Source organism: Ornithorhynchus anatinus, chromosome 9, assembly GCF_004115215.2.
Source record: "Ornithorhynchus anatinus isolate Pmale09 chromosome 9, mOrnAna1.pri.v4, whole genome shotgun sequence".
NCBI classification, from domain to species: Eukaryota; Metazoa; Chordata; class Mammalia; order Monotremata; family Ornithorhynchidae; genus Ornithorhynchus; species Ornithorhynchus anatinus.
The window spans coordinates 57,396,059-57,423,257 of record NC_041736.1 but is presented as its reverse complement, the minus strand read 5'-3'; the positions used below and the strand labels follow the sequence as shown (position 1 = coordinate 57,423,257).

General features: G+C 44.7%; 1 protein-coding gene across 9 annotated transcripts in view; it reads right to left on the bottom strand.

Annotated features, from left to right (window-relative positions):
* The window catches only part of RTN4 (reticulon 4), a 72,345-nt gene that overhangs the window by 3,497 nt on the left and 41,649 nt on the right, over positions 1-27,199 (bottom strand). For 8 of the 9 annotated variants that reach the window (XM_029071720.2, XM_029071723.2, XM_029071724.2 and 5 more), the window contains 2 exons: positions 4,481-4,688; positions 3,312-3,450 (listed from right to left, as the gene is read on the bottom strand). In XM_029071720.2, the coding sequence (XP_028927553.1) occupies positions 3,312-3,450; positions 4,481-4,688 (347 nt within the window). Of the gene's footprint in view, positions 1-3,311; positions 3,451-4,480; positions 4,689-18,516; positions 18,732-27,199 lie in introns of those variants that run through there. The other variant, XM_007672020.4, reaches the window with a different exon arrangement.

Sequence of the window (27,199 nt, the reverse complement as noted above, 5' to 3'; positions counted from 1 at the left end):
TCACAAACGTTTGGTAAGAAATCATCCCTCCAACTTTAAAAAGCCCAACTCCCCTAGTGGAACCCTCAGCCTAATTTAAAAACAAACACCCTCATCTAAAATGGCTTCTGACCTCCTGAGCGTGAAGGGGAGTTGGCATAGTTCAAGGAGAAGCAGCACGGCCTCATAGATAGAGCCTGGGCCTGGGAGTCAGCGGTTCTAGTCCCTGCTCTGCCACTTTTCTGCTCTGTGACCTTGGGCAAGTCACTTCACTTCTCCGGGCCTCAGTTCCCTCAACTGTAAAATGGAGATTAAGGTCGTGAGTCCCCTGTGGAACAGGAGGGACTGTGTCCAACCTGATTACCCTGTGCCGACCACAGCTCTCAGAGCAGTGCCTGACACAGGGTGAGCATTTAAATACCTATTAAAAAATAGGAGCTGTCCATAACAACGATAATAATCGTATTTTAGTGCTTCCTACGTGCCAAGCACTAGTTCTAAATACAGGGTAATCAGGTTGGATACGGACCCTGTCCCACAAGGGGCTCAGTCTTAACCTCCATTTTACAGATGAGGTAACTGGGGCAGTTATCTTTCACATCAGGTGCACGAGACTGGAGTTCTTCACCGGGCACGGCTGGTCAGGGGCGGTGCACCGACACGTAATGGGGGTGATTCTGCGCTCCCGGGACCCTGCCGCCAGAGCGATCCCGGCCCTGCGTGGGGCTCTCCCCGGAGGCTGCTGCAAGAGGGCCGGCGCAGGGATGACCACCCGGCCTACTGCCCCACCCTCATCTCGCCTTCACCTTCTCGTTGGCCGCAAGCTGGCCTGGCAGAGCGCCGAGACCCTGGGCGACCCTGAACCGAGAACAGAGGGCCCGAGAGGGGGCCACCTCTGCTGGGTGAGCAACAAAGTATCCAGTACGAGCGTAGAGGGAAAAAAGAATGAGACCCGGAACGGCGACTCGAGGGACACTCACAGAGGCGAGAGGCAGAGGAAAAAAAATCAGTGGAAGAGATGGAGAGGGAGCATCTAGAGAGAGATGAGAACCGGGAGAGAACTGTGCTAGTAAAGGGAGTACTCTACAGTGATGAAGGCAGCTGAGAGGGAAGAGAGAATTAGGAGAGAGTGGAGTCCCTGAGGAGCTCTACATGTCGACTCCAGTCTCTAGAACGTAAGCTCGTTCTGGGCAGGGAATATGTCTATTTATAAGCGCTTAACATCCCAACATTATTACTTTACTCTCCAAAACACTTAGTACAGTGCTCTGCACACAGTAAGTACTTAATGACTCTGGCTGGCTGGCTGACTAGAGCCCCTGGACAAAAGCAGAAATCCAGTATTGCCGAAATGCCATGCTGTTTAACCCTACCCTATGCAAAAGACCAAGAGTTGAAAGTTCTTCCTCCTGCTTGGCCTCCCTCGAACACTTCCACAAGCAAAAGGTCTCCCTGGCAACTGGGACCGTTTCCTGAAGTGCCACCATGCTGGGTCCAACCGCCGTGACCCTCCGGCCCAAGGCCACCCGGGGCAAGACAATAAACAAACTAACCCTCTGTGTGGCAGAGGGGAGAGCGGGTGATAGCGGGTCACCTGAGCAGCGCTGACCCTTCTCCGATTACACGGCATCGGCCCACACTCTAGCGGATACTCGATCTCTGCGCCCTCCCAGACAAGCAGGCCCACATGGGGGCAGGGGGAGGGGATTCCAAAATACCCCCCGGGGCTTTGAAGACCAATCGCCTGCAGAGAAATAGAAACTCTTCCCCCTCCCATAGGCTCAAGTGTCACTTGGCATCTGGACACAACTCGGTCCACTGTGTGAAAAGGGAGGAGCAAGCTCAGGACCAACAGTTTAACGTTTGCTCTGTAAGATTTTCAGAAAAGATGAGAGGGGACCGCAGGACTCGGTCGGTTCCGGCCGGAGTCCCACACCGATGCCTGTGTCTGCGGCCGCCTGAAAATTTCCAGCCAATACCACCTCCGACTGTGTCTCTCTCACAATTTAGATTCACAGCCTAATGCTCGGGGGCAGAAGCAATCCCGAGCCCTGTAAACGTCAACAAGCCCACCTACAAATTTAACGATTCAACCTTCGGCATTCCCTCCCGGCTGCTGCGAGCAGAAACTGATTTGAGACCATCACCCATCTTTGCTTCCTTCCTAGACCTGTGTGCCAGCAAGAGGCAAAGGAAAAGATAGGAACAAACCAGGCTGCCCCATGGCAAGGTCCACGTCCAGACACACAGAAGCAGCTAGAGGAGGGCAGCGTGGCAGGGAGCCCAGCAACAGCCCGGCTCTTCCCCCAGTTCTATCTATCCTCAGGTTCCTCCCGGCCTCTTTCTCCAGGTTGCCTCCCCTATGATCCCGATTTGACTGATTTCCAGTCCTGTCCGTCCAACCCTGAATCTCTCTACCTACTCCCGGTCCCCCCAACTCCATCCGTATGAAACCAAGACTGTTCTCCATATAGCAAATGCCACCACAACCCCAAAAATGTAGGAGAAAAGAATGAGGGCATCCCTTTTTTCTAAGGTGCCAGTGAATTTCCACTAAGGAGTTCTCCAGACTGATCTTTCTCTGGTTTCCGCTTGCTGCCTAAATGTCTTAGAGAGCTAAGCGATCATCGTCAATACCATCGTATCGTATTTACTGGACACCCAGGCACTACACCATCCTGGGCCCTCCACTGAAATCAGAAACTAACAACCCCCTCAGAAGGCAATATATATTAGTATCTGATTTCAGTGGAGGGCTCGTGATAGCCTAGCGCCCTGTTGAGGGTTATGGCCTCCGGTGTCCAGGATATATATAAAATACATATTTGAAGGATTTGATATATATTAAATCCAACCCCAGAATTCAGAAGCTGACCTGTGCAAACATCCAACTGGTTTACCCGGACTCTAATTAAACTGTAAATTCCTCATCTTAAAATTGGGTATTAAAGTTGTCTTAATAGAATGATCTCGTGGACTAGAAAATACCATCAAGGGGGCAAAATTTCCTACTCAGTATCCTTATTCTCCCCCATTCCTCTAATAGGAATTGATTTCAATCACCTGGATCTTCCCTTTCTACAATTCTTCTGACCCGCACCCTGGTATGGTCGTGGACCAGTGTATTTAGAATCGATGAAGGATTTTCTGACCATCATTTGCCAGCAGGGCAAGGTGTACTCTATGCCTTTCCCAAGACATTCTCTTAAAGACAGTCAACCATTTTGACGTTAAACTCCACCTGTCACACTACTGAATTCACAGCAGAAGGCAACCGAGCTGAAAAAAATCTAAAAACAAGAAATCGTGTGCACGGCTGACGATCGACTCACCTTCAGAGAGTCTACTAAATCATCAACAAGGAAGAGACGACGGAGTTCCTTTATTGTGCAGTTGACGTGGCCGAGAGCAGAATTACTATATTTCTGGACCAAATCCTCAGATATAGCAACTTCAGAATCCAAGTATGCACTAATAAAGGAATGTTCATTAGAGTTATTGGTCAAGCTTCATCCACCACTCAAAAGTTGAAATAACCTCTCTATGGCTGATTAACCCTGTGTCAACAAAGTACATCAATTTATGTGGGCAAGGAAAGTGTCTGGGGGCAGGGAAAGTGTCTACCAACTCTGTTATAGTGCATTCTCCCAAGTGCTAAGTGCAGTGCTCTGCACACAGTAAGCTCTCAATAAAGACAACCGATTGATAAAGCGCGTGCAGAGCACACAGTACAACAGAGTTGACAGACACGTTCCCTGTCCACGATGAGCTTAGGAGCTATAACTGGATTGAGCAAGGAGCCACAGGCTAGAACTGCATGAAACGAACCCATAGGAAGGAAAGGTTCAGGCTGGTTTATGAGCACCCAGTATGCGCTCAATAAATACCATGAACTGATTGATGGATTTCTAAGGAGAAAACCCGCTGCATTCCTCCTATTTCGCTGACCTTGCTCAGGGTGCTTACTGCACAGAAGCCCCATCGGGAGTTTCTCCAAGCTAAAAATCCAATCATCTCCAAGGTCCACCTTTTCAACCCAGTCTTTGGGAAGAATCAATCAGTTTGAGAAGAATTCATTTTAGGACCCAGCATCAGACCCTCAGTGACTCCAGGAAAACAGAGCTTTCTTCTATCTCCTTAGGGATTAGCACTGATAGGTTGTCAGCCTCTCTATAAAGCGAGCACTCTCCAAGATCGGCCCTTGCTTTTTGTCACTGCTGTCCCCAGACATTAGTGGCCATTTTTGTTTGTTCCTCCGACTCCCAATTTTCCAGAAATCCCTGCTCTAAGTCATTCTATTCTAATTCTTCCTTCGGAAGGTCAGGCTGATTCGGTTTCTGCTGCCTTTCCCAGATTGGAGACGTGGCTTCAGTCTTTCTCTCACTTCTGTCCTCCTTATTTAAATTTTCCCAGCTCACCATAGCTGAGCATTGCCACGCACAGTTAGCCTCCTTTGAAGAGGGTTACCCCCCCCCAGCAAAAAAAAAAAAAATCATCTCACCTGAACGGGTGGCCTTCATTAGATTTCTGGACTGCCTGGATCACTCCCTTGTATATCCTAAAACTGATCGTCACAGACAGAAGGGCCAAGGCAATATACGCCGTCACGCTCACGATGCTGAATACTGTTAATGAAAGCAGCAGGAACAAGCTGGCACCAAACACCACTCCTGTCTTCTTAATGTCTCGCCAATAAAGGAGGTCAATAACTAAAATTTTAAATAAAAAAAAGGCTAAAATTAGAACACAAATTTTTATCCATGAGGTAAATACAGATCTATTGAACCATGAAGAGCAAAAACTTAAGGTAAGTGAGTGCTGAATGACCCAACAAGTCAACCTTAAGTGGCTTTTAAGACTATAACCGAGATATCTGGTAACATATATTCGCAGTTGTCCTTCATATTCGAAAAATATGCCAGCGAGGGTGAAATTCCCTTATGAGGAAGTGTGTGACTGAAAAGGCTAATGCAGGGCCCACAACCCTGATCACACTGTGCATAGGAAACGACTGTGTCCCTCGTAGTGTTAGGCTGAAGTCTGCAATACCTGGCGCTGTTTTCTCGTTCACATCCCTGTCTCTCATTCACTACAAAGACCTTGGTCAAAAGGAGTTGCTCCTTTCTTAAACACAAGAAGAAACACCGGTTTATGACTCCCAGTTTTCATCTAGCATGTGGCCCTGTTTGAGCCTCTGTTTTACCCTGGGACACTTTTCTTTCTGAGAGTGTACTTCAAAACCCATCTTGAAGCAAATCATTTTGACTTGAAAATTTTAAATCTATTTAAACAGATGTGTGTTTAAGGCCCTCTGGACTAGAGAGGGCAGGGAACATACCTGCTAATTCTGTTGTATTGTACTCTCCCAAGCTCAATAAATACCACTGCTTGATTATGACCTATTATCTAAATATCATAGAGTTGCAAAATCATCCAACTCAAAAAAAGATATACAATATAGAAAACTATTAACACTCTCTGGGTGAATAGACCAACTAAGCAGGCAGACCTCAAATGCTGACTTTTAGAGTTATAACCCTACAGGGCTTTTGCACAAGAATCAATCAATGGTATTTATTAAGCACTTACTATGTGAAAAGCACTACACTAAGCAGTTGGGAGAATACAATAAAACAGAATTAGCAGACATGTTGCCTGCCCATAACGAACTTACAGACTAGAAGGGGAGACGGATATTAATACGAACAAGAAACTTTACAAACTTCCTACTGACCCTTAAATGTCCTTTGGCATTTGAAGATGGATGTTATATCTCATTTTACGTGTACAAGAACGCCCTTGCAAGCACTACAAGGCAGATCTCCTGCCTCGCAATCCAGGACTCCATTTATTTTTAACAAGAGATTCACAGATCAGTTCTTAATGAAAGGATACCATATTAAAACCCATTGAATATTTTTCACTGAAGGCAGAATTCAGCTTTAAAAGAAAGCTACTTTTCTAAGCCCTTGGCATTTGGCTACTCATACCCGTGCAGCACTTCTGAACGTATCCTTATACTCTGCTGTTTCCCCATCTGACATTTATTCGTATGTTTGCCTCCCCTTAATTTACACAGTCAGCTCCTTGAGGGCAGGGATTGTGCCTACCACCTCAACTTTACATACTTTCCTAAATGCTTAGTACCTCTGCTCTCAGCAAGTGTTTAGTAAATTCCAATGACTGATTGACCTCTAACCCCAGTCTAACCCCGTGCAAGCAATACTGTTTAACTATAAATACCAGGAAAAGACGATGGGTCAAATGCCAGAAAAACTGACCTACAAACACAGACCCGGAAAATACAAAGCACAAGCTCTGGATCTAATTTATTAAATTATTTTAAAGAGTTGCCTAAATTCACTTTGCCCACACAGGTACAGTTTAGTTAGGTGCCAAGTTTAGTTAAGGATCCTTCTAATAACTGTTCTACGAGCTTGTTTAAACATTCCAGTTCCTCTATTTATGTTAAGTAGTTTAATTCTCAGCAGCATTTGAGGTTCGTAATTTTATGAAGATTATAGGTTTTCAATGTAGTCTGCAGGATGACAGACTCGATTTATCCTGGCCTTTAAAGCATATAACTCACTCCACTTTAAGAGACAATACAGCCCTTTCTTAGAAGATCTCAAAATCATCCACAAATTTACTAATCACCTTTTAAACAAAGCCGCACAGGGCTTCCACTTGACTGGAGCTGAGATTAGATTTTTTTCAACATTACTGACTCATTGCAAATAGTAATAGTAATAATAATGGTAATAGTAACTGCACTTGGAGTTGCACCCATATGCACCCCCACAGCAAAGCCCCACAAGATATCCATAATTCATATCCTGTAGACTGTAAGCTCATTGTGGGCAACCCTAGGGGTCTGGGGTACAGGACAATAATAATAATTGTGTGCCAGGGACCATGTCCAACCCGATTTGCCTGTATCCATCCTGGCGCTTAGTACAGCACCTGGAACATAGTAAGTGTTTAACAAAAACCACCATTACTATTATCACTACTACATAATTTTTTTATGTTTGTTTAATAATAGTAATAATACAAGGCAAAAAACTGGAATTTTGGATGGTCAGAAAATTATGTGATTAAAAGTGCCCAGAGTCAAAATGAACCCCTAAAGACTGTTTAACTTGGCAAAAACCTTCCAGGTCCTTATCATAAACAAGCATTTATCTTCTCACCAGTTGCAGAGTACCCGCACTGTGGAAATTCAAACATGACTCAGAGGCAGTTCTGGCCCACAGAGCATAATGGGGGAAAGACAAGGCATATGGGCATGTAATCCATGCGACACATACTCTAAGTATAGAGTACTCCACGTTGATAGGCTGGACATCTTAAGACGGTGAATTTGTGCCATCACGGAAGGCTACCTGGAAAAGGTGAGTCCTGGAGCTGAGGAACCCCTGATGTGGCAAGATGAAAGCAGTTGGGTATGGTTGGGATTCCTGCTCAGGGGTTTAGATAATAATAATAATGATGGTATTTAAGTGCTTACTGTGTACCAGGCACTGTCCTAAGCGCTGGGGTGGATACAAGCAGAAGGGGTTCGACACAGTCCCTGTCCCACATGGGGTTCACAGTCTCAAACCCCATTTTACAGATGAGGTAACTGAGGCACAGAGAAGTTAAGTGGTTTGCCCAAGGCCACACAGCAGACAAGTGGCGGAACTGGGATTAGTACCCATGACCTTCTGACTCCAAAGCCTGTGCTCTATCCACTACACCATGCTGCTTCCCTTTTTACTTTTTACTTCCCTTTTTAAATCCCTTTTTCCTTTTCAACTCCCTTCTGCATCACCCTGTCTTGCTCCCTTTATTCACCCTCCCCTCCTAGCCCCACAGCACTAAGGTCCAGATCTGTAATTTGTTTACTTATTTACTGTCTCCCCCTTTAGACTGTAAACTCGTTGTGGGCAGGGAATGTGTCTGTTCTGTTGTACTCTCCCACGCACTTTGCACGGTGTTCTGCACACAGGAAGCACTCAATCAATACAGTTAACTGACTGACTGGATTTAAAGAGAAAGGATGTGTGTGGAGAGACTTGATTCAGTTGGCAACCGTGATACACCAAGAGTAAGGGCAGACTGAAAGGGAGGAGGCTTTAAGCAAGGGTCTCACTGAGGAGGAGACTGCATTAGCCCAGGCATAAAGTAACAAGAGTCCTGGAGAACCAGGAAAGGCAGTAGCCCAGAAAACGAGGCCTGAGATGCTGGGAGAGGAGAAGCTGCTACTAGGGGCAAGAAGATAAGCACTGCAATGAAGGAAGGTGGGGAATCACTCCAACGGTATTTATTGAGCACAGCTCTAAATGCATGGGAGAGTACATTACAACAGATGTGGTACCCCTGGGATAAAAAGAATGAAGCTCACATCTGGTCTTGTCTTTAAAGCACGATAAAATGTGTGAACTAGGGAGAAAAGATTTAAAGACAAGGCAGGTGTGGGGGTGGGAATGGGTTGTAGGCCTGTGAATCTGAGGGAGGCACAGCAGCATTGTCTACTAGAGTGATTCTCAATTATGGCCACCTTAAAAATTTAGTCCTGAACACCATCCAAAAAATAATCAAAGTAGCAAAGATTCTCATTGAAAATTCCAAGTTCCATTGGTTCTTATTGGCCTAGACGCTTGAAAATTTCCAATAATTTTTCACCGGGATCCTAACGTTAAAGAGTGCGGCTGCAAAAAATGGGGCAGTTCCCAAAATGGCCACAGTTGACTGCAGTGAGGAAAGAAATTGAATTTTAAAGGAGCCAAATTGGCCCAGGTTCTAGTTTCCTGACTCTGCTTGTCTGGTTTTACGCTCCACTCTGAAAATCTTTCACACAAATCACTTCAGTGATGGCAGGTTTAAAGCAAGTACTCAGGAAAGCAAACTGTCCACAGTTCATCCCTTAGGTCCTCCCAGCTTTATCAGGCCATACTATTTGTTAAAAACCCTTTGTTTTTTGTGCTTTAAAGCTTAAACTGTTTACCTAATGTCAACTCTGGCAAAGAATATTAAAGAGCAGTGATTTTAAGTTTTCTGATACTCAATATTTATATGGAGCTAAAAACCCACTTGCACTCAAGTCAGAAGTATAAAATGATGCTAGGAAGGAATTAAGTCTGACTTCACAAATATAAAATATAATTGCCTGTTCGGTGGCAAAGCCAGTCTTTGAACAGGAGAATTAAACATGGGGGCTAGTAGGCAAACTAGTCTGGATTCCTGAGGCTGCCTCCCTGCTATTTGATTTACAAAAGCTACTTCTGTGTTTCCTATCTAATCCGGGAATAGGCTCCACACTGGCAAACAGTGTTTACGGAAAGCTTCTCCCTACTGCAGGTTTCCCCATTTCCACGCTCCACTTCAGGCATGGAATCAGAAATATAAACCCATGGTATCTTTAGGTTGCCATTAAAAATATAAACCCATGGTATCTTTAGACTGCCGTTAAAATTTATGCCTGAAAATATTTAGGTCTGAGGAAGTTCAGGCAAAGTACTTCTCCTGGAAAGTCAATTCTCTTTCAAGAAAAAGCAGCCAATGCTTTGGAATGTTAAAGGAAAAAACCAGAGTTTGGGGACATTCAGGTTAGCGGGAATCTTTTTAAAACAGAAACAGTTTTGTTTTCCTAAAAGTACTAAAAGTGTGCACGCACACACACACGTGTATGTACTTAAAAATAAACATTTCTAGCCCATTCTAAAGTGCAGCCATCTACTTTTGGTAATCGCAAACTGTCATCTGGCATGACTAAAAATAACCTTCCCAGAAGCACGTGCCTTACATGCACATCTCATCCAATTACATTTTGTCTCAAATCAACCCCTATTAAACGTCTTACTTCGAAAATCAAACCATCTGAAGCTAGCGTTCAGTCTTAAAATGTTGGAAACCAGAACCGTTTGGAAACCTTTTGCTAGCAAAAGGTTGCCTACCCGTTCAGTCCTAAAAATGACTTGTAGAAAGCACGAACAGAAAGGAAAAGTGAGGCGGTTTCGGGATCTATAAAAATCAGAAGCATAATCAAGCAGCACTAACCAATCTTGGCATCCATCTTGAGCTTCCTTGCGGCATGTCCCCAGAACTTGTCCAGCTGACTAACTAGGACCTTTTCACTTCCTGCTAGATCATTCAAAGGTCAACTGACAGACGCAACTGCCGGCTCTCAATGCCCGTTAGCAATCCTGAGACTCACCCAGAAGCCTTAAGCTATTATTCCTCTCCCCAGTTCTCAGAATGCAGCTACTGCAGAGAGTAAAGGTGGGATAATGACACCGCCCCCACGATGGCCTACGCATGTGGCAACCAGTGATCGAAAACGGGAACATGAAATGAGAAATGAAATGTGAAAGGTACATACTCTGTTAGCTCACCACTGAAAAACCCCAAAAATGTATTACTTTTTGGTCAGTTTTTGCAGCCGTTGCCTGACACCACAGCTTGCTGTGAGCAGGGAACGTGTCTGCTAATTCTGTTGTACTCAACTCTCCCGAACACTTGGTACAGTGCTCTGCACATAGTAAGCACTTAAATAAATGCCACTCATTGATCAATTGACTGACTGATTTTTTAATCCCCCTTCCTGGGCTGGAGCAGTTTAATCGGAGCTTTGGGGCGGGCATGTCAGGGACAGGCCCCCAAGATACCAGTAGGGGCAACTGTAAGCGCCCTTCTTAAGCCCCGTGTGGGCAGGGATTGTTTCTCTTTATTGCTGAATTGTACTTCCCTAGCGCTTGGTACAGTGCTCTGCACACAGTAGGCACTCAATAAATACGACAATGAATGAATGAAAGGAGATGAAAATGTTGCCCTGTGTCCTTCACCTTTCCTCCTCCCAGAGAGGGGGGTGCCCTTACCTCCCATGGGGCTCCTTTCCAGGACTTACTTCTGGACATTTAAAAGTCTAGGGGGAAGAGTCTGGGCATCACAGGACCCGGGTTCTAAGCCTGACTCTGCCACTCACCTGTGTGGACCACGGGGAAATCACTGCACTGGGCCTCAGTTTCTTCATCTGTAAAATGGGGACTGAATACCTGTTCTCCCTCAATGGTATTTACTGAGTGCTTACTGTGTGCAGAGCTCTGTACTAAGCACTTGGGAAAGTACAATGTAAGACAGCTGGTAGACACACACCCTGTCCACCACGAGTTTACAGTCTGTAAGCTAATTACCAACCTAATTACCTTGTATCTAACCAGGGGCTTAGCACAGTGCTTAGCACATGGTTAACACAAATACCACAATTGTTATTATTATTATCCTGTAGCTTTCCTTAAACTGGCCACAGATGGATGGGCTTCAGGGTCCCTGGCAGAACCCCAAATAGGGAGGGGTCAGGTTAGCTGGCTTCCCCCTCCAGGACCTCAGGGAAATAAAATGTCATGGTGTTACTTTAAACCCCAAGGGGAGAATCTAGGGAACCCCACATAAAAACGATACCGAAAACCATCAGATTGGGATGCTTAAGGAATTCTGAATGAAAGCAAATTGCATATGCTACAACCTTACTGTTCAAACCATGCTTTCGCATTAGCTGGATCCTACATATAGAAAGCTGAATTAGGCACCAAAAATTCGAGTAGCATAAAAATTACATACAAGTGGGTGAGCCCATCACCAAAATAATTAACCCCCCTAAAAAAAAATTATTCCAAGGATTAGGAGAACAAGCAACACTTGAGGAGTGCCTAGCACTTGGGAAATGCAAGTCTAACACCTTGGTCAAAACTAGTCCCAGTGGAAAATAACATCACATTTTCCTGGGAGACAAGAAAATACCTTCTTCAACCGAAGACTCTACAGTGTGTTTTCCATAGCATCAGTTTCCACCTTGCTTTTAACTTACCTCTTTAGTTTTAAATTCAATGCTCTTATATTTGTTCCCACACCATGAGTGCAACTTGCTTCATAAAATCATTTATCATCCAGCTAATAAGTTTGACCTAATATTACCTCATAATGCTCAAAGCCCACACAAATAGGAAGACCCAATAGGACAGTGGCCAAGTCTGCAAAATTTCCAGACTTCTGCAGAGCTGTGCGTCTGTGTCCAGCCATCTATTCACTCAGATGCCAGCCAAACTGATGCCCGCCCATTGGCCCAGGAGTCTGGTTGGCTGACAGCTGCTGCCCAGAGAAGGGACTCTGCTAATCCCTTTGCCCTACTGCCAGGGAGCCTGGATTTGGCACTACCAAGAGGTTCCTTGGACATACACTGGCAGCAGTGCTCAGTCTGCCAGTCAATCATATTTATTACACACCTGTGTGCACAGCACTGTACTAAGCACTTGGGAGAGAACAATAATAAACAAATTCCCTGCCCACAGTGAGGCTCTTTGTCACAGAGGAGGTGGATCTGAGGCAGAACTTGCAGCAAAACTGCAGGATATAGTACTTGCCCCATTAGTATTGATTTGACAGATGGATTTTGGTCCTTAAAAATCAGAAGTACGCATTTTTCAGTCTTCATCCCACCTTCTGTGGTTCCAGCCACTGAGAAGTCTTGGAGATTTAACATGCACTGGTTTGACCCAAGTCACGCAAAACACACTCAAAGGAAAAAGAAAAAAAGAGCTCCTCTTGCTATTACTCATGCCCAGGAGAGAGATTTACATGGAAAGACAACTCTCGAAAAACTGAGAATCATTACTAGGATATCGTTCCCTAGCATTAAGTAAAAATTACCGTGGAAAAAATTTCACTTTCCTAACTCCTCCAACATACTAAAGGTGGAGCCACAGTTAAACACCTCTTTCAAGATCAACTGGGCCAGAGGTGAAGGGATGAGGAGGTCAGATTACCGGCCTATTCCTTAGCAAGCTCTAGTCACTCCCCAGATAAGGAAGTATTATCTGGAGAGTGAGGCAGCAAGAGGTGAAATGGGGCCAAGCCTAGGGAACTGGGAAGATCTCCTTTCAGATAATAGATTCAGGCAGGTTCCCTTCATCAATCAATCGGATTTACAACAACAGGGTTAGTAGACACTTTCACTGGCCACAATGAACTTACCACAGTGTAGAGGGGGAAAACAGAGGGACGTAAGCGGATGTAACATATGGACATAAGGATCGGGACATAATTGCTTTGGGGCTGAGGAAGGGGTAAATAGCAAGTGCTTAGTGGGTACAGATCCAAGTGCAGAGGTCACCCAGAAGGGAGGGTGGGAAGGGTGATTGCTTGAAGTCAGGAGAGCAAGCAGAGTAGTTTAGTGACAAGAGCACATGGCTGGCAATCAGGTGACCTGCTTCTATGCCTAATAATGCCAGGCACGCTGTTGTGTGACAATTTATAAAAGAGTAACCAGATTTACAAAAAAAAAATCCATTCACCTTTTGAGTTCTCCTTCAGAATACGGCAGGAGAGAGAGAAGGTTTAAGGTACTTTGGTCTGAACATCTTTCTCTCCACACTGCAGCGAGGAGGGTGCTATTCTCTGCTTGTCCCCTTCCCCCCCAGGCAGGGCTGAATTAAATTACCAAGAGATGAATAAGCAAGGGACTATCACCTCTCCTTCCTTCTCCTCCTCTCCTTCATCCCAAGTCCCCAGACGCAGCGGGGGTGGTGGGGAGGGGCCAGAGATGGCATCTCCACCGCCTCCTAAAGGCTCAGCTCCAAGCCAGGCAGGCAACTCGATCCAGAAGGAAGGTCAAACATTAGATTCCTGACCTGGAGTGTGGCTTCCCTTGGGCTTGACCTTGGAACACCGCTGAACGGCACCAGCTTGGCTGGTACCTAAGGCCCTCCGTTGCTTACCTCAAGGTCGGAGTCCACTGGCAAAGCCTGATTCTGAGCAGGAATTCTTTTCCTCGTTTGGGGGAGTGCTAGAGTAAGGCCCCCAGTGGGAGGGCGATACAGTGACAAGCACAGAAATGCCTTCTGTCACCCGTTCTAATGTTGGGCTGAGAGAGGAGACCAATCTTGAACCAGGCCCCAAAAGCCAGACTTCAGCTGGGTTGAATCTTCACAGGATTCAGGGATCCTCCAGCTACAGTCACCCTGACTCCACTCAGGTCAAAAGTGGCATTTCTATCAACTCAACAAAAGAAGAGCTTAAGACAGAAAGGAGGCAAAACCGGCCTTAAAATTACACAAAGTTCAGTAGTGAGAGCCAGTTTAAGGGACAGGTGTTACGAAGTAAATCATTACAGGTTTCTGGTCTGAAAGAAATCCCATCAGTCCTTAATGCTGCAGGCAATATTGCAAAATTACTACTAATTACTACTCAGCAAGCATCTTGAATGAAGGTTGCTCCTGACTCATTATAGAAGGGCCTGATGAGCGTGGGAAGTCACAAAAAGTAAAAAAAAATGGGGCCCACAAATATTTTTCATATAATCAACACTGCTGAGTTTTAGGCCTACTACCATAGCACTAAACAATAAAGTACGTTCTGTACTCACTGCAGCTCTAAGGGGTCTCCGAGGTTTGCCAAGGCTCAAAGAGGATAGGTTACCTTGAAGGAAAACACACACACACACACAAATTCAAAGGCCCCCATTCATGGGAAGGGAGGGAGCAAGATGAGGCAAGTAGATTCACAGAGGAAGAGTTAATCAATCGATCAATCCATCAATCAGTGGTACTTATTGAGCACTTACTATGTGCAGAGCACCTGTACTAAGCGCTTGGGAGACATGTTCCCCGTCCCTAACAAGCTTACAGTCTAGAGGGGGAGACGGACAGTAACATGATAAAATAAATAAGTCTATAATATATAATTTAAAGATATGTTCGTAAGTGCTATGGGGTTTGGGGTGGGGCAAATGTCAAATGCCCAAGGGTCATGTATCAAAATTGGGGAAGGACTCTTGGAGATGTGACCTTAATAATGCTTTGAAGGTGGAGAGAGTGGTTGTCTGGTGTATGGGGAAGGGGAGTTCCAGGCTAGGAGAAAAGAGTGTGCACCCTGCGCTACTGTAGGAGTTGAGTGAGGTGAGGTAGGATGGGGTGAGCTGATTGAGTGCTTTAAAGCCAAAGGTAAGGCGTTTTTCGGGCGGCCACTGGAGGTTCTTGAGGAGTGGGAAGACATGGACTGAACGTTTATATGAGCTTTAAGATGCACGTGGGACATTTATGAGGCCCTGGTTCTAATTCTGACTCCGCCATTTGTCTGCTGTGTGATCTTAACTTCTCTTTGCCTCAGCTAACTTGTGTGTAAAAATGAGGATTCAAACTGTGAGCCCAATGTGGGACAAGGACCATATCCAACCTGACGATCTTTTATCTATTCCAGCGCTTACTATGGTGCCTGGCACACAGTAAGGGCTTAACAGATATTGCAAAAATACAGGGTACTGGAGTTGGAAAGGGAAAAATGAGGAGAAGATATACTGGTGACTGAAAAGGCCCCGCTAGGCCCGAAATAGGGCTGACCTATGTCAGCTTGTCAGAATCTGGGCCCGGGCCATTTTCTCACTGGCCAACTTGAGACTGGCTTGCAGGCCCTGGCCTGGACTTGTGCAGATTTCCATTCCAAACTATTTCAAGTCAATGGGGCTAACATTTAAAGAACAGAACTCCAAATGAATCTCAGCTCCAGAGTGGATTTAATTGGGTTGCCCTCACCTCAAGCTTCCCCAACATCTGTGATAGGAAGTGCTATTCCCTGATCAACCTCTTACTTTCGCTATTGGCCCTCCTCTCTGCATCGACTTGGCCGTGTACCTGTTAAGCACTTTGATACTCACCCCCAACCCACAGCACTGATGTCCGTATCATTACACTCTATTTCCCCTCTCCCTTACCTTCTTTAATGTCTGTCACTCCCTGTGGATGGGAATTGTGCCTACCAACTCCATTTCTATTTTACTTTCCCAAGCACTGAACACAGTAAGTGCTCAATAAATACCACTGATTGAGTGAAGCGTGGCTGTAAGTCTCATCAACTGTGTGGAGCATCGCATTAACCCACATTTTTTTTTAAGTTAATTGACTGAGCATACTCTACCCCCATTTATTTCTTATTTTATCAAATTGGAGAACCAATCTCTTTTTACCTGCAACTCCTGATTTAGAAGCCTGAAGAAAAAAAATCTCTTCGATTTGGTTCTAGATCCTTATACTCAACTCCCTCTTGGACTTCGTTACCGTAACCAAATCCCCCAAATTAATACTAAAAAAATGTGGTGGTGTGAAAGTTACAGTAATTAGTGGCAAAACAAAATTTTGTTTCATAATCACTAACCCGGCAATAAGAAGCAGTGTGGCCTAGTAGAAAGAGCAGGGGCCTGGGAGTCAGGAGATCTAGATTCCCTGTAGACTTGTAAGCTCATTATGGTCGGGGGAATATGACTGTTACTGTATTCTCCCAAGCTGCTTGGTACAGTGCTCAAAAAATCTGAATGAATGAATGAATCTAAGTTCTAATCCCAACTTGGCCATATTTTTTAATATGGTATTTAATAAGCGCTATGTGCTGGGCACTGTACTAAGCACTGGGGTAGAGACAGTTTAATCGGACTGGACACTGTCCATGTCCTACATGGGGCTCACAGTCCTACTCCCCATTTTACAAATGAGGCAACTGAGGCAGAGAGAAGTTAGTGACTTGCACAAGGTCACGAAGCAGACCAGTGGTGAAGCTGGCATTAGAACTCGGATTCCCCTACTCCCAGGATCATGCTCTTTCCACTAGATCACACTGCTTCCCACCACCTGACTGCTGTGTGACCTTGGTCAAGGCACTTAACTTCTGTGGGGCTCAGTTTCCTCAGTTGTGAAAATGGGGACAAGATACTTGTTCTCACTCAAACTGGAAGCCCCATGAGGAACAGGGTCTGTGTCCAGTCTGCTTAGTTAATATCTACCCTAGTAATACGATGCTTGGCACATAACCACTTAAATTCCACTATTTTAAATCTGCTTCATTCATAACCCTACCTCTTTTCATTCCATTTCACCAGGAACATACACATTTATACAAATTGTTTTGACAGGATAGATATATTTACATGCAGGGAAGCAGCGGGGCCTAGCGGAAAGAGTAAAGGCCTGGGAACTGGAGGCCTGGGTTCTAATCCAAACTCTGCGATTTGTCAGCTTTGGGACCCTAGGCAAGTCACTTAACAGTATTTACTGAGCGCTCACTATGTGAGTGCAATGCAACGGAAATAGCAGACATGTTCTCTGCTCATAAAGGGTTTCCAGTCTAGAGAGGAAGTAAACATTACTAAACTTCTCTGTGCCTTAGTTTCCTCCTCTGTAAAATGGGGATTAAACCCTACTCCCTCCTAGGCTGTGAGCCCCATTTGGACACACAGACCGTGTCCAAAGTGATTATCTTGTTTCTTTTTTAAAATAGTACTTGTTAAGCATTGCTATGTGCCAGGCACTGTACTAGGCGCTGGGGTAGAGGTAAGCTAATCAGGTTGGACACAGTCTATGTCCCACACGCGGCTCCCAGTATTCATTGCAATTTTATCGATGAGGTCATTGAGGTGCAGAAAAATTAAGTGACTTGCAACGGGCAAGGGGCAGAGCCAGAATTAGAACCCAGCTCCTTCCGACTCCCAGCCCACACTCTATCCACTAAGCTTGGCCGCTTCACCTACAGTGTTGGCATATTGTAAGCACTTAACACATACCAGACATTATTATATTTTAAAATCAACCCAGAACCTCGATGGATGGTCAATTTAGAAGTAAAACTGTTAAATGACCAGAATTGTTTTTACAGCCTCTAGTGCCTCAAGATCTTAAGTGTTCCAAAGACAAAAAAAATTTTTTTTAATCCCCTTATGTTTGGTAAAAGGCTTCTGGGCCTTAATTTCTTACACAATGTTAAATGATCCACAGAGATTTAAATGGATCTGGTCCGGGGTGAGGGAGGAAGAGTGATAAGGATCACTGATAGACAACCACAGGGACAAAGGTTAGTGCCTGAATGCTAAACATTTATTTAAAACTCCGCGTCGGTCCTTCCAATCGGAAGATACGAAGACACAAAAATCAGTCTCCATTATTAGGTTCCTAGTTGCCATGAACGGGGGCGAGAGTTAAATCTATTTTCTGAGTACGAAACCAAAGCAAGGAGACTAAATGTCAACCCTAAGCGACGGTGCTGTCGGGTGCAGGAAGAAGAAGCGTTTCCCATATTAAGCCCAATTAAAGGAAAGATGAATTAGTCGCCTAAAGGAAGGAATTATTTCACCCAGACCCGCACTGCAACAACAGGCACCCGCTTCGATCGGCAAGCAAGCCTCTAAGACAAAATCAGGCTAGTGCAAATCTAAACCGAACGTCTCTGAGGTCTGCAGAACTGGGAGCTCCTCTCGGGGCCCCGGAAAATATATTAAAAAAAGGCCGCATTACATTTCAAAACCCAGCCGCTGATGGTTTTCAAATCTGGCCTCTCTCTTGGGCTTTTAAATCTTAGAATCCTAGACTGCATTTTCAATTGCAACGGGATGGGGGGGGGGGGGGGTGAACCTCTCCTACTCTAAAACCACGCATGGCTTTTTTTTTTTTAAAAAAAAAAAGGGTTAAATGCACGAGAGCGGGGGAAGAAAGGAGAGAGAAAAAAGCGAGGCAGATCTACCCTTGTCCTTCCAGTTCTTCTGCTGACCGTCCATCGCTAGTCGAACGATCCCCCCCGGCAGGAGCGATGATCAATTAGGCATAGCAGAGATGCGGCTGCGGTGGGAGAGGGGGACTGGAGGCCTTTGGGCCTCGGTTTCCCCAGGGGAGGGAGGGCAGGTGGGTGTGCAGCAGTGTCTGTGGCTGTCTGTCTGTCGGCCCGCTGCACGACTGCTGCAGGACTGGAGTCAGCTGACGCTTTGTGGGTGTGGAGCCTCCCCTCCTGACGCAGTGCAATCTGTAACTAGGCTACTAATGCTCCGGGCCAAGCTGCTTAAAAAGGCCCCCGGCCCGGGGGAGGGAGGAAAGGTGCAAATGCTGGGGCCTCTGCAAAGCACTGCGGCCGCCGGGTGGGTGCTGCAGGCGGGTTGGGGTCTAGAGGGGGGGAGGGCAGCTTGGCACAAAGGGGCAGGGGCGTGGGGGTGCTGCTGACGGGCTCGGCTCCCAGCCGGGCCTTCGCATTATTCAGTCAATAGTGTTTACTGAGCGCGTACTACGTGCAGAGCACTGTACTAAGCGCTTGGAATGGATCATTCCAAGGCGAGGGGCCGGCCTGGGCCTCCTCCGGGCTCCCCCCTTCCCCGGGATCCGGCATTTGGCCTGGACGGGGAGGAGGAGGAGGAGGAGGGCGGAGCAGCAGAGGAAAAAAGGGAGGAAAGGGCAGCAATGCCGTTGAAACAATGCCCATTAAAGGCTAAGGGTCCCGTGCACAATCCTTTTTTTTCTTTTAAAAAAAAAAAGCAAAACCTGGATTTCAGGATTTTCAATGCATTTTCAAATCCCACTTTTTTCCCCCCCAATGAGACCTTAGGTAAATGGATCCTTTGTCCCTTTTACAGTGAAAGAAGAGTTGTAAGGAATTTTCGAGCCAACAATCCTGATTTGGAAATGTCTTTCGGTCCCTTTTGGTCTGTGTATTTTCCCAGGGACTTTTTTTTTTTAATGGTATTAAGCGCCGATTATGCGACACTGTGCTAAATACAAGCTAATCGGGTTGGATGCAGTCCCACGTGGGGCATGGGCCTAGAACTCAGAAGGACCTGGGTTCTGATCATTCACTCATTCCCAGCGTATTTATTGAGCGCTTACTGTGTGCAGAGCATTGTACTAAGCGCTTGGAATGTACAATCCTAACTCGGCCAGTTGTCTGCTGTACTGACCTTGGGCAAATCATTTCACTTCTCTGGGCTTCGGTTACCTCATATGTAAAATGGGGTTAAGACTGCAAGCCCCGTGTGGGACATGGACAACATCCAATCTGATTATCTTCTAATGACCTCATTAAAAAAAAAAGTTTCTGCTTAGCGTATATTCACCCTGCGCTTAGTACAATGACTGGCTCATAGTAGGTGCTTTATGAAATACTATTTTTAAAAGTAGTGGCGTTTTATAGAATATGCCTCTCAAACAGGCTTGTAGAATATTATCACAAACTGGCTACTAAGTTGTATATCCTAAAATCATCAGTGGTTTTTGAACACATATCCCAGAGCACATCAATGATCTCACCAGATCTCAACCCAGTGTATATGTTCATGGAATGAATGAACTGTATTCACTGGGTGCTTTACTGTTTGCAGAGCACTGTGCTAAGCACTCGGGAGACACAGCACAACATTACAGACACATTCCCTGCTTCCCAGCCCGCAACGAGGTGTGGATTTTTCAAGTTTTTAAACAACTGCTATAATTTGTGGGGGAAATACCTGGCTTTTCTAATTCCTGATAAAAATCAGGTTTTAAGTTTGTTTTTAAAATGTGCCTTTTAGCCTGCCTCAAAAAAAGAATCCTTGGCCCGAGAGCAAGTTGAAAAACACAAGAGGAAGAAGCAAAACCAGTACCTCTTGTTCCATGGAAAGGAGTAGGAGCAGGGAATACATGGGGGAAGATCTGTGGCTAAAGTCAGTGGTGGTAATAACAGAGGGTGCCAAAACTGGTACTCTCCCACAGTGACAAAGCATCCTTCTTGATTCATTCATTCATTCATTCATTCAATAGTATTTATTGAGCGCTTACTATGTGCAGAGCACTGTACTAAGCGCTTGGAATGAACAAGTCGGCAACAGATAGAGACAGTCCCTGCCGTTTGACGGGCTTACAGTCTAATCGGGGGAGACGGACAGACAAGAACAATGGCAATAAATAGAGTTGATAGGAGCTCAATAGAGGAAGGAGAAGATGGAAGGGTGGGGATGAGGAACAAAGAGCACAAAGCATCCCAGAGTAGAGGCAGGTGCTTCTAACTTCATGTCATAAATAACCACATGGGGAAAAGGTGTTTTGAGAACCTTTGAGGGTAGGTACGCTATCTGGATTTTTCCAGGTTTAACCTGAATTTTTAAAGAATTATATTCAGAGTAGAAATTGGGTAAAACTTAAAAAAAAAAACCCTCCTCACTCTTTAACTAAATTAAGTGCACAATATCAAAGGTATGGCATTGCCCTAGCATCAGTCAAGTGCTCAAGACAGTGCTCCACACATGGTAGGCATTCAATAAATATCATTGATTTATTAATCCTGAGCCGTGTCCAGAATATGATATTCAAAGATGGCTAGAATGCTAGAGGATTTCCAGCTAATGCCCCAAAACATAAAGGCCCAGCAACAGCCCAGGACCGCATTCCGGATTCCCCTCGCCTCTCTGCGGTGTAGGTATTTGCCCTTCGGTTTCCCTTTCTGGGGCCCGGAATTTGCTGCAAAGTCGGGGAATTATCTCCATTGCGGCTATTACTGCCTTTGCCAGGTTGGCAAGTCACAAATATAGGAAATCTGCAGAGTGGGGCTGGATGCAGTTACGGACATTAATCGGACGGATCACAGATGCGTCAGAAAAACGGGTGAAGACTGACAAACAAAATTTAATCTGTGGAAGACTCAGGTCTTTGGCCTTTCTGGTGTTTTTTTCCACCCTCATGTCTCTTATGTGTGCTTTCTCGCTCCTCACCCATACTATTTCTACTATCTTACTGTTGGACTTCAGTTACATCTTTCGAGTTTTGTTTGGAATCCTTTTTATTAACAACCTTATAAAGAGCATTTGGAATACTGAAATGTCAAATTAATTCAATATTTCCATCTTGTAGTACAAGTTAACTTTTCATGTACTAATACTTTTTAAGATCAAAGGTATCTAAAGACTTCTTTATCTTATTTCCCTGTAAAAGTCTAGTTTGTCCTAAAACATATGTCCACTCTCCAGCCAGGTAGGACAGAGACTGCAGAGATGTGAATTGTGCATTTACTCATAGAATTCCAGACACTAGCTAAAATTATTCATCTCACTTGCATAAAATACTCATATCTCATTCTAAAGCAACTCTGCCTCTCTGTGAAACTTTGCTCACGGTATAATCTCAGCATGTCAACATTCCCTTTTTTGCAGTAAAGAGGCTAGTTTTCCATGTCACCGCTCTGATGCCAATGACCACAGTGAGGACAGAAAAATTCCAATTGGAAAATTTAAAGGATAAAATGAAGAGACTTACTTTTTTACTTTCTTGTGACTGAAGGGCACGAACTGATAATACCAGTATAAGATCAGAGGAGCCCAAATGCGATGTTCGCTGCCCCCAGATTTCCATCTTAAACGTGGAACATATCTTCATGAAATTCAAAGAAAACTGATCACGTTTTGAGTTTCAGCCCCGTAAATAACAGGTGTGTTCAATTAAGCTTTGATTTATCATTACTTAGAGCTGGGTTTAATTTTTTTTCCTCCAAATCTGCTATCATGTGCTGTGATATAACGCCCTCTACAGACTAAAGGAGAACACTTCAGTTTCTTACCGGCAAATGGAGTTTCAGAACAAAAAAATTCAGCCTGGAAATGGAGGGCTGCTATTTCAGTGGCATTCCGATTTGAATGAATGCTCAGAACTGGTTGACATCCACAAAATGTTTGCAGTTTTGAAATAATCTGGCTGGATTCGACTGCTAGGCTTTCTGTCCTCCCTCTCCCCAGAGGGGCAGGGTGGGGATGAAGATGCAGCTTGAGCAAGGAAGCACTAAGGGCTGCCATCTGAGAGGAGCCACTCAGCCCCCTGCTACTCAGGGCTCCCATTATGCCCCGCTCCCACAAGACACAGTGAAGATGCAGCAGCAGCAGCATAAGACCCCTGCTGTGGTGTGTGTTAAGCGCTTACTATGTGCCAAGCACTGTACTAAGTGCTGGGGAAGACCCAAGATCATCAGGACCCACTTGGGACTCACCGTCTGAGGAGGGAGAACAGATATTGAATCCTCATTTTAAAGAGGAGGAAACTGAGGCCCAGAGAAGTGAATTCACTTGTCCAAGGACACCCAGCAGGCAACTGGCGGAGCCAGGATTAGAACCCAGACCATCTTACTCCCAGGCCCGGTCTCTTTCCACTACGCCACGCCACTTCTCTTTGTGAGCTCCCTATGAGAGAGGGACTGTGTTCTTATGTTTGCATCTGCCCCAGTGCTTACTTTGCCCAGAGCAGGGCCTTAAATAAACACCAGAACTAACCAACTTAATTTGGCCCACCCCTTTCACACTCTCAGCCTTCTCTCACCTTCAGTCCACACAGCCGGTTCTCACCTCTTGCACTAGTTTTCTCTCCCGTTGTCATTCTGTCCACACGCTTGACTTTCTGCCCACACGCTTGACTTTCTGCCCTCCTCTTTCCCCTGGTTTGCCTTCATCATTCAGACTCCTACCTACCTTGCGGCTGCTCTTGCTGTGTCCACATATGTATGGAGCAATTCTGGACTGGCCCTGAAGGCTGAAGTGGTCAGTTTCACTATGGATGTTCACTGAGGGAGAAAATTCCAAGTAATATTAAAATCCTGAGTGGGAAAGTCACTTATTGCTGGACTGTTCTGCTGAAATATCAAAGAGGGCTCCCCAAGTGATAGCTTGACACACACAAGTGTGATTAGGAGGCACTCAACAGTCAGTCAAATTTTCAGGCACCTTTACCTTGGAATTCTTCACAGAGGCATAATAAGCGCACTCCCACGCTCCATTCCATACCTAGGACTGAATCTAGGATGATGGCAGATATGCCAGTAAATCCCAGCTGACCTAGCTAGCAACCACCTACAAATGCATGGATATTTAGTAAAGACCTGATTATCAAACTGGGAACGAGACTAATTCTAATACCTGAACCCTCACAAACTAAGCAAAATTGGATCTGCCCTGCTTCTCTCGTACACATCTCAGGGCTTAGCAAAGTGCCTTACTTAGACTATGCTCTTTAAACCATATTAATAATTTTGAACTATCCAGCATTTTATTAAGTAGCTACAAGTATCCCCAAATTTCACATAAAGCATGTTTTTAGCATGCATTATGGATAGAATTAAGGGAATTAAGGAAGGTCCTCCTGACGGTGTCTAAATCTGGATTGAATGCAATTGTGCTTTTGGAAGAAATTATAGCACACACAAAAGCTTGAGTGGCTTAGTGGAAAGAGCCCGAGCTTGGGAGTCAGAGGTCGTGGGTTCTAATCCCGGCTCTGCCACTTGTCTGCTGTGTGACCTTGGGCAAGTCACTTCACTGGGCCTCAGTTACCTCATCTGTAAAAATGGGGATTAAGAAATGTGAGCCTCACGTGGGACAATCTGATTAGCCTGTATCTACCCCAGTGCTTAGAACAGTTCTCAGCACATAGTAAGCCTTAACATATGTTATTGGAGAAGCAGCATGGCTCAGTGAAAAGAGCCCGGGCTTGGGAGTCAGGTCATGGGTTCTAATCCTAGCTCCGCCACTTAGCTGTGTGACTTTGGGCAAGTCACTGAACTTCTCTGTGCCTCAGTTCCCTCATCTGTAAAAGGGGAATTAAGACTGAGAGCCCCTTGTGGGACAACCTGATCACCTTGTACCCAGCACTTAGAACAGTGCTTTGCACATAGTAAGCACTTAACAAATACCATCATCATTATTATTATAATGTGGATTTTCTTTAATGTGAGATCCATGTTATAGTGTGCACTACTATCCAGTGAATACTTCATTCTTTTCAGTGTCTCTGAACACGTTCTTTTTTTGATGTCTACAAAGATGTAGTTAAGAGCTTCTTAAACATGAGGACACTTCTCTAAAATGCTCAAAATTCCGTTGTTTCCCAATTCGATGAATTTCATGGCAATGAAACTGAGTTTTCTTCAGTAAACACCAGATGGCACCAAAACCACCTTCTGCAGCACAAAGACCAACCCTATTTATTGTCTAGAGCCACTCTTTTGGTAGATTAGAAATACTGGCTAAATATTAAATCTTCCCTACACTTTTGAATTCTCTATGGAAGTGTATTAATTTTCATACCACTAATGGGGTTCTTGTTTCAGGAGCTAACCTTCCCGGTTCACCAAGGGCTGAAATCTGGGAAAACCACAGTAGTTGCTGATGTTAGCTGAGCATGCGAAGAACGAAGAGAAGGGAGAAAATTTACGCTATTCCGTGGTCGCTTAGGCGATACCTAAAATCCTTATATGTGAAATTCTTGCCTGTACTTTACAAGGTGTGCTGCACTTCCCGCCCCCAGGAGGAACACTACTGGCAGCAACCGAGAAAATGGGATAGGCAGGGTGCAAACCAATACCACTATAATCAATTCCTTCTGGCAAATTCTCCGCCCGGAGGTCTTCTTGACTGGGGCCGAGCCTCATCTGTCACTCCCGGCTGGAGGCTCCAACGTCATCGTCACCTCCAGATTAAGAGGGCTCATCAACTAGATGCTGATTGTGGACTAAAACCCATTTAAGTGAACAAGTGTCTCACACAGACTCATGCCTGACTCCCAAATGGTTTATCCTACCTATTGGGCTAACAGCCCTTCACCAAAGTGCCCCCTTAACCTCAGCCAACCACTGTGCTTCACAATGGCGACCCTTGCACCTGCATATTTAAACCTTGGTCTGTCTGCCTGGGGGAGGGGAAGTTAACTATTTAAGCATTTATTAATTCTTCTATGCACCTTCTCATTATCTTTAGCTTATTAACTATAAGAAACTTTGTATGTGTCGCCCCATTTAAACTGTAAGCAACTTGAAAGCCACGACTATGCAGGTTTTTGCAGGGGTTTTGGCTTCTAATATACTCTCTCAAGTGCTTGGTTCAGTACTCTGCACATGATAGGCACTCAATAAATACTTATTGATAGTTACTAGAAAGGGGACTAACCCCCAGGAAGCCCAAGTACTGGTAGGCCCTGGGTCAGACAATCCAGAGCTTTCCAACATCTTGAATCAATCAATGAAATTTATTGAGCACTTACTGTGTGCAGAGCACTGTACTAACCACTTGGGAGTGGACAATGCAACAGGGTCAACAGACACATTCCCTGCCTACTGTTAAATTAACAGTCTAGAGGGGGAGACAGACATTAATATAATTTATATTATAAAGCAGGAGAACCTTGGTGCCTGAGGAATCCTAGTCAGAAATCCTAGTTTAAAAATCACTTCTAAAATGAAGAATGGTCCAGAAAAGGTACTTAGAGAGAAAACTGCAGGAATATAAGTACCTTTTATAGACACATTCTCTCTAAGGTGATGCTCAAGTTAACCATGAAGAAAATGCAAGGTGGTAGGAATGTGAAGTAAGAGCAACGCTAATAAAGTAGATATTTGTTGAGAAATTAAAACGGATGTTGGAAGAACTGCATCAAAGTAAAGCAGTAGTTAGTTCTGCCCTAACACATTTTCAATTCGTAATTTATATTATGACCCCAAAATTAAGACATTCTCCCCACAACCTGAGCTTGTTCTGGTATAGAAGGAGTTGACATGAGTAGAACTGGTGTCCGGAAAATGTGTTATGCTTAACCACCTGGCCTCACTAGAGGTGTGACGCTGTTCTACTTCTCAGCCTCAGTCTGAGCTGTACTATACTGTACCAATCAGTCCTTGAAGGCTTTATTTAGATTTTTGTCCTCCATCAGTAGCAAGCAGCAAGGGGGTAGAGCATTCTGCCAGTGGTGGATATAACAATACTATACTAATGAACACCAGAAACTGAACCTTTGAATCGTGTACCCCCTAACCCATAAATCCCCACTGAATCAATGATGACTACAACATGACTTTCCCAAAATACGAGGTCCTTCAAGAGTATAACCCGTGTTTTTATAGGAGAACGTCTCATATTTCTGAACTAAAAACAAAGTCATGGAAAATCTGGTGCTGGATGACCAAATCAGACTGGTTTTCTAAGAGGTTGGCAGAGGAGGTGATTAAGAATGAGCTGTTGTAACTTTGGGAACACAAGGAATCACATAAATGTGCTAAATCATAGCCACAAAAAAAACTCCTCTAAAATGTCTTTTCAAACAAGGATTATTCAAATTACTCCTTGAAAAAAAAACTTCTCAAAATTCTGGAAGATTTCTGGTTTACGTCTTCGTGAATTAGCCACTGTTGCTTTAAAAAAGCTTTTCTTAAACTACATTACTAAGAAGGGTGGGGCTTCTGAGAGTTTATAACTGGAAGGTCACTGAAAAAAGACTGGTAAACATAACAATTTTCTGTGAAGTAGCACAGAAGTCATTTTGCATATGATGGCATCAGAAACTTGATCTGGGCCAGAATTCAAGTTATCCAAAAGCTTATTAGTATTTATTGAGCACCAACACTACCCTAGGCACTTGGGGAATGAACAGAAATTGCTAGGAAAAGT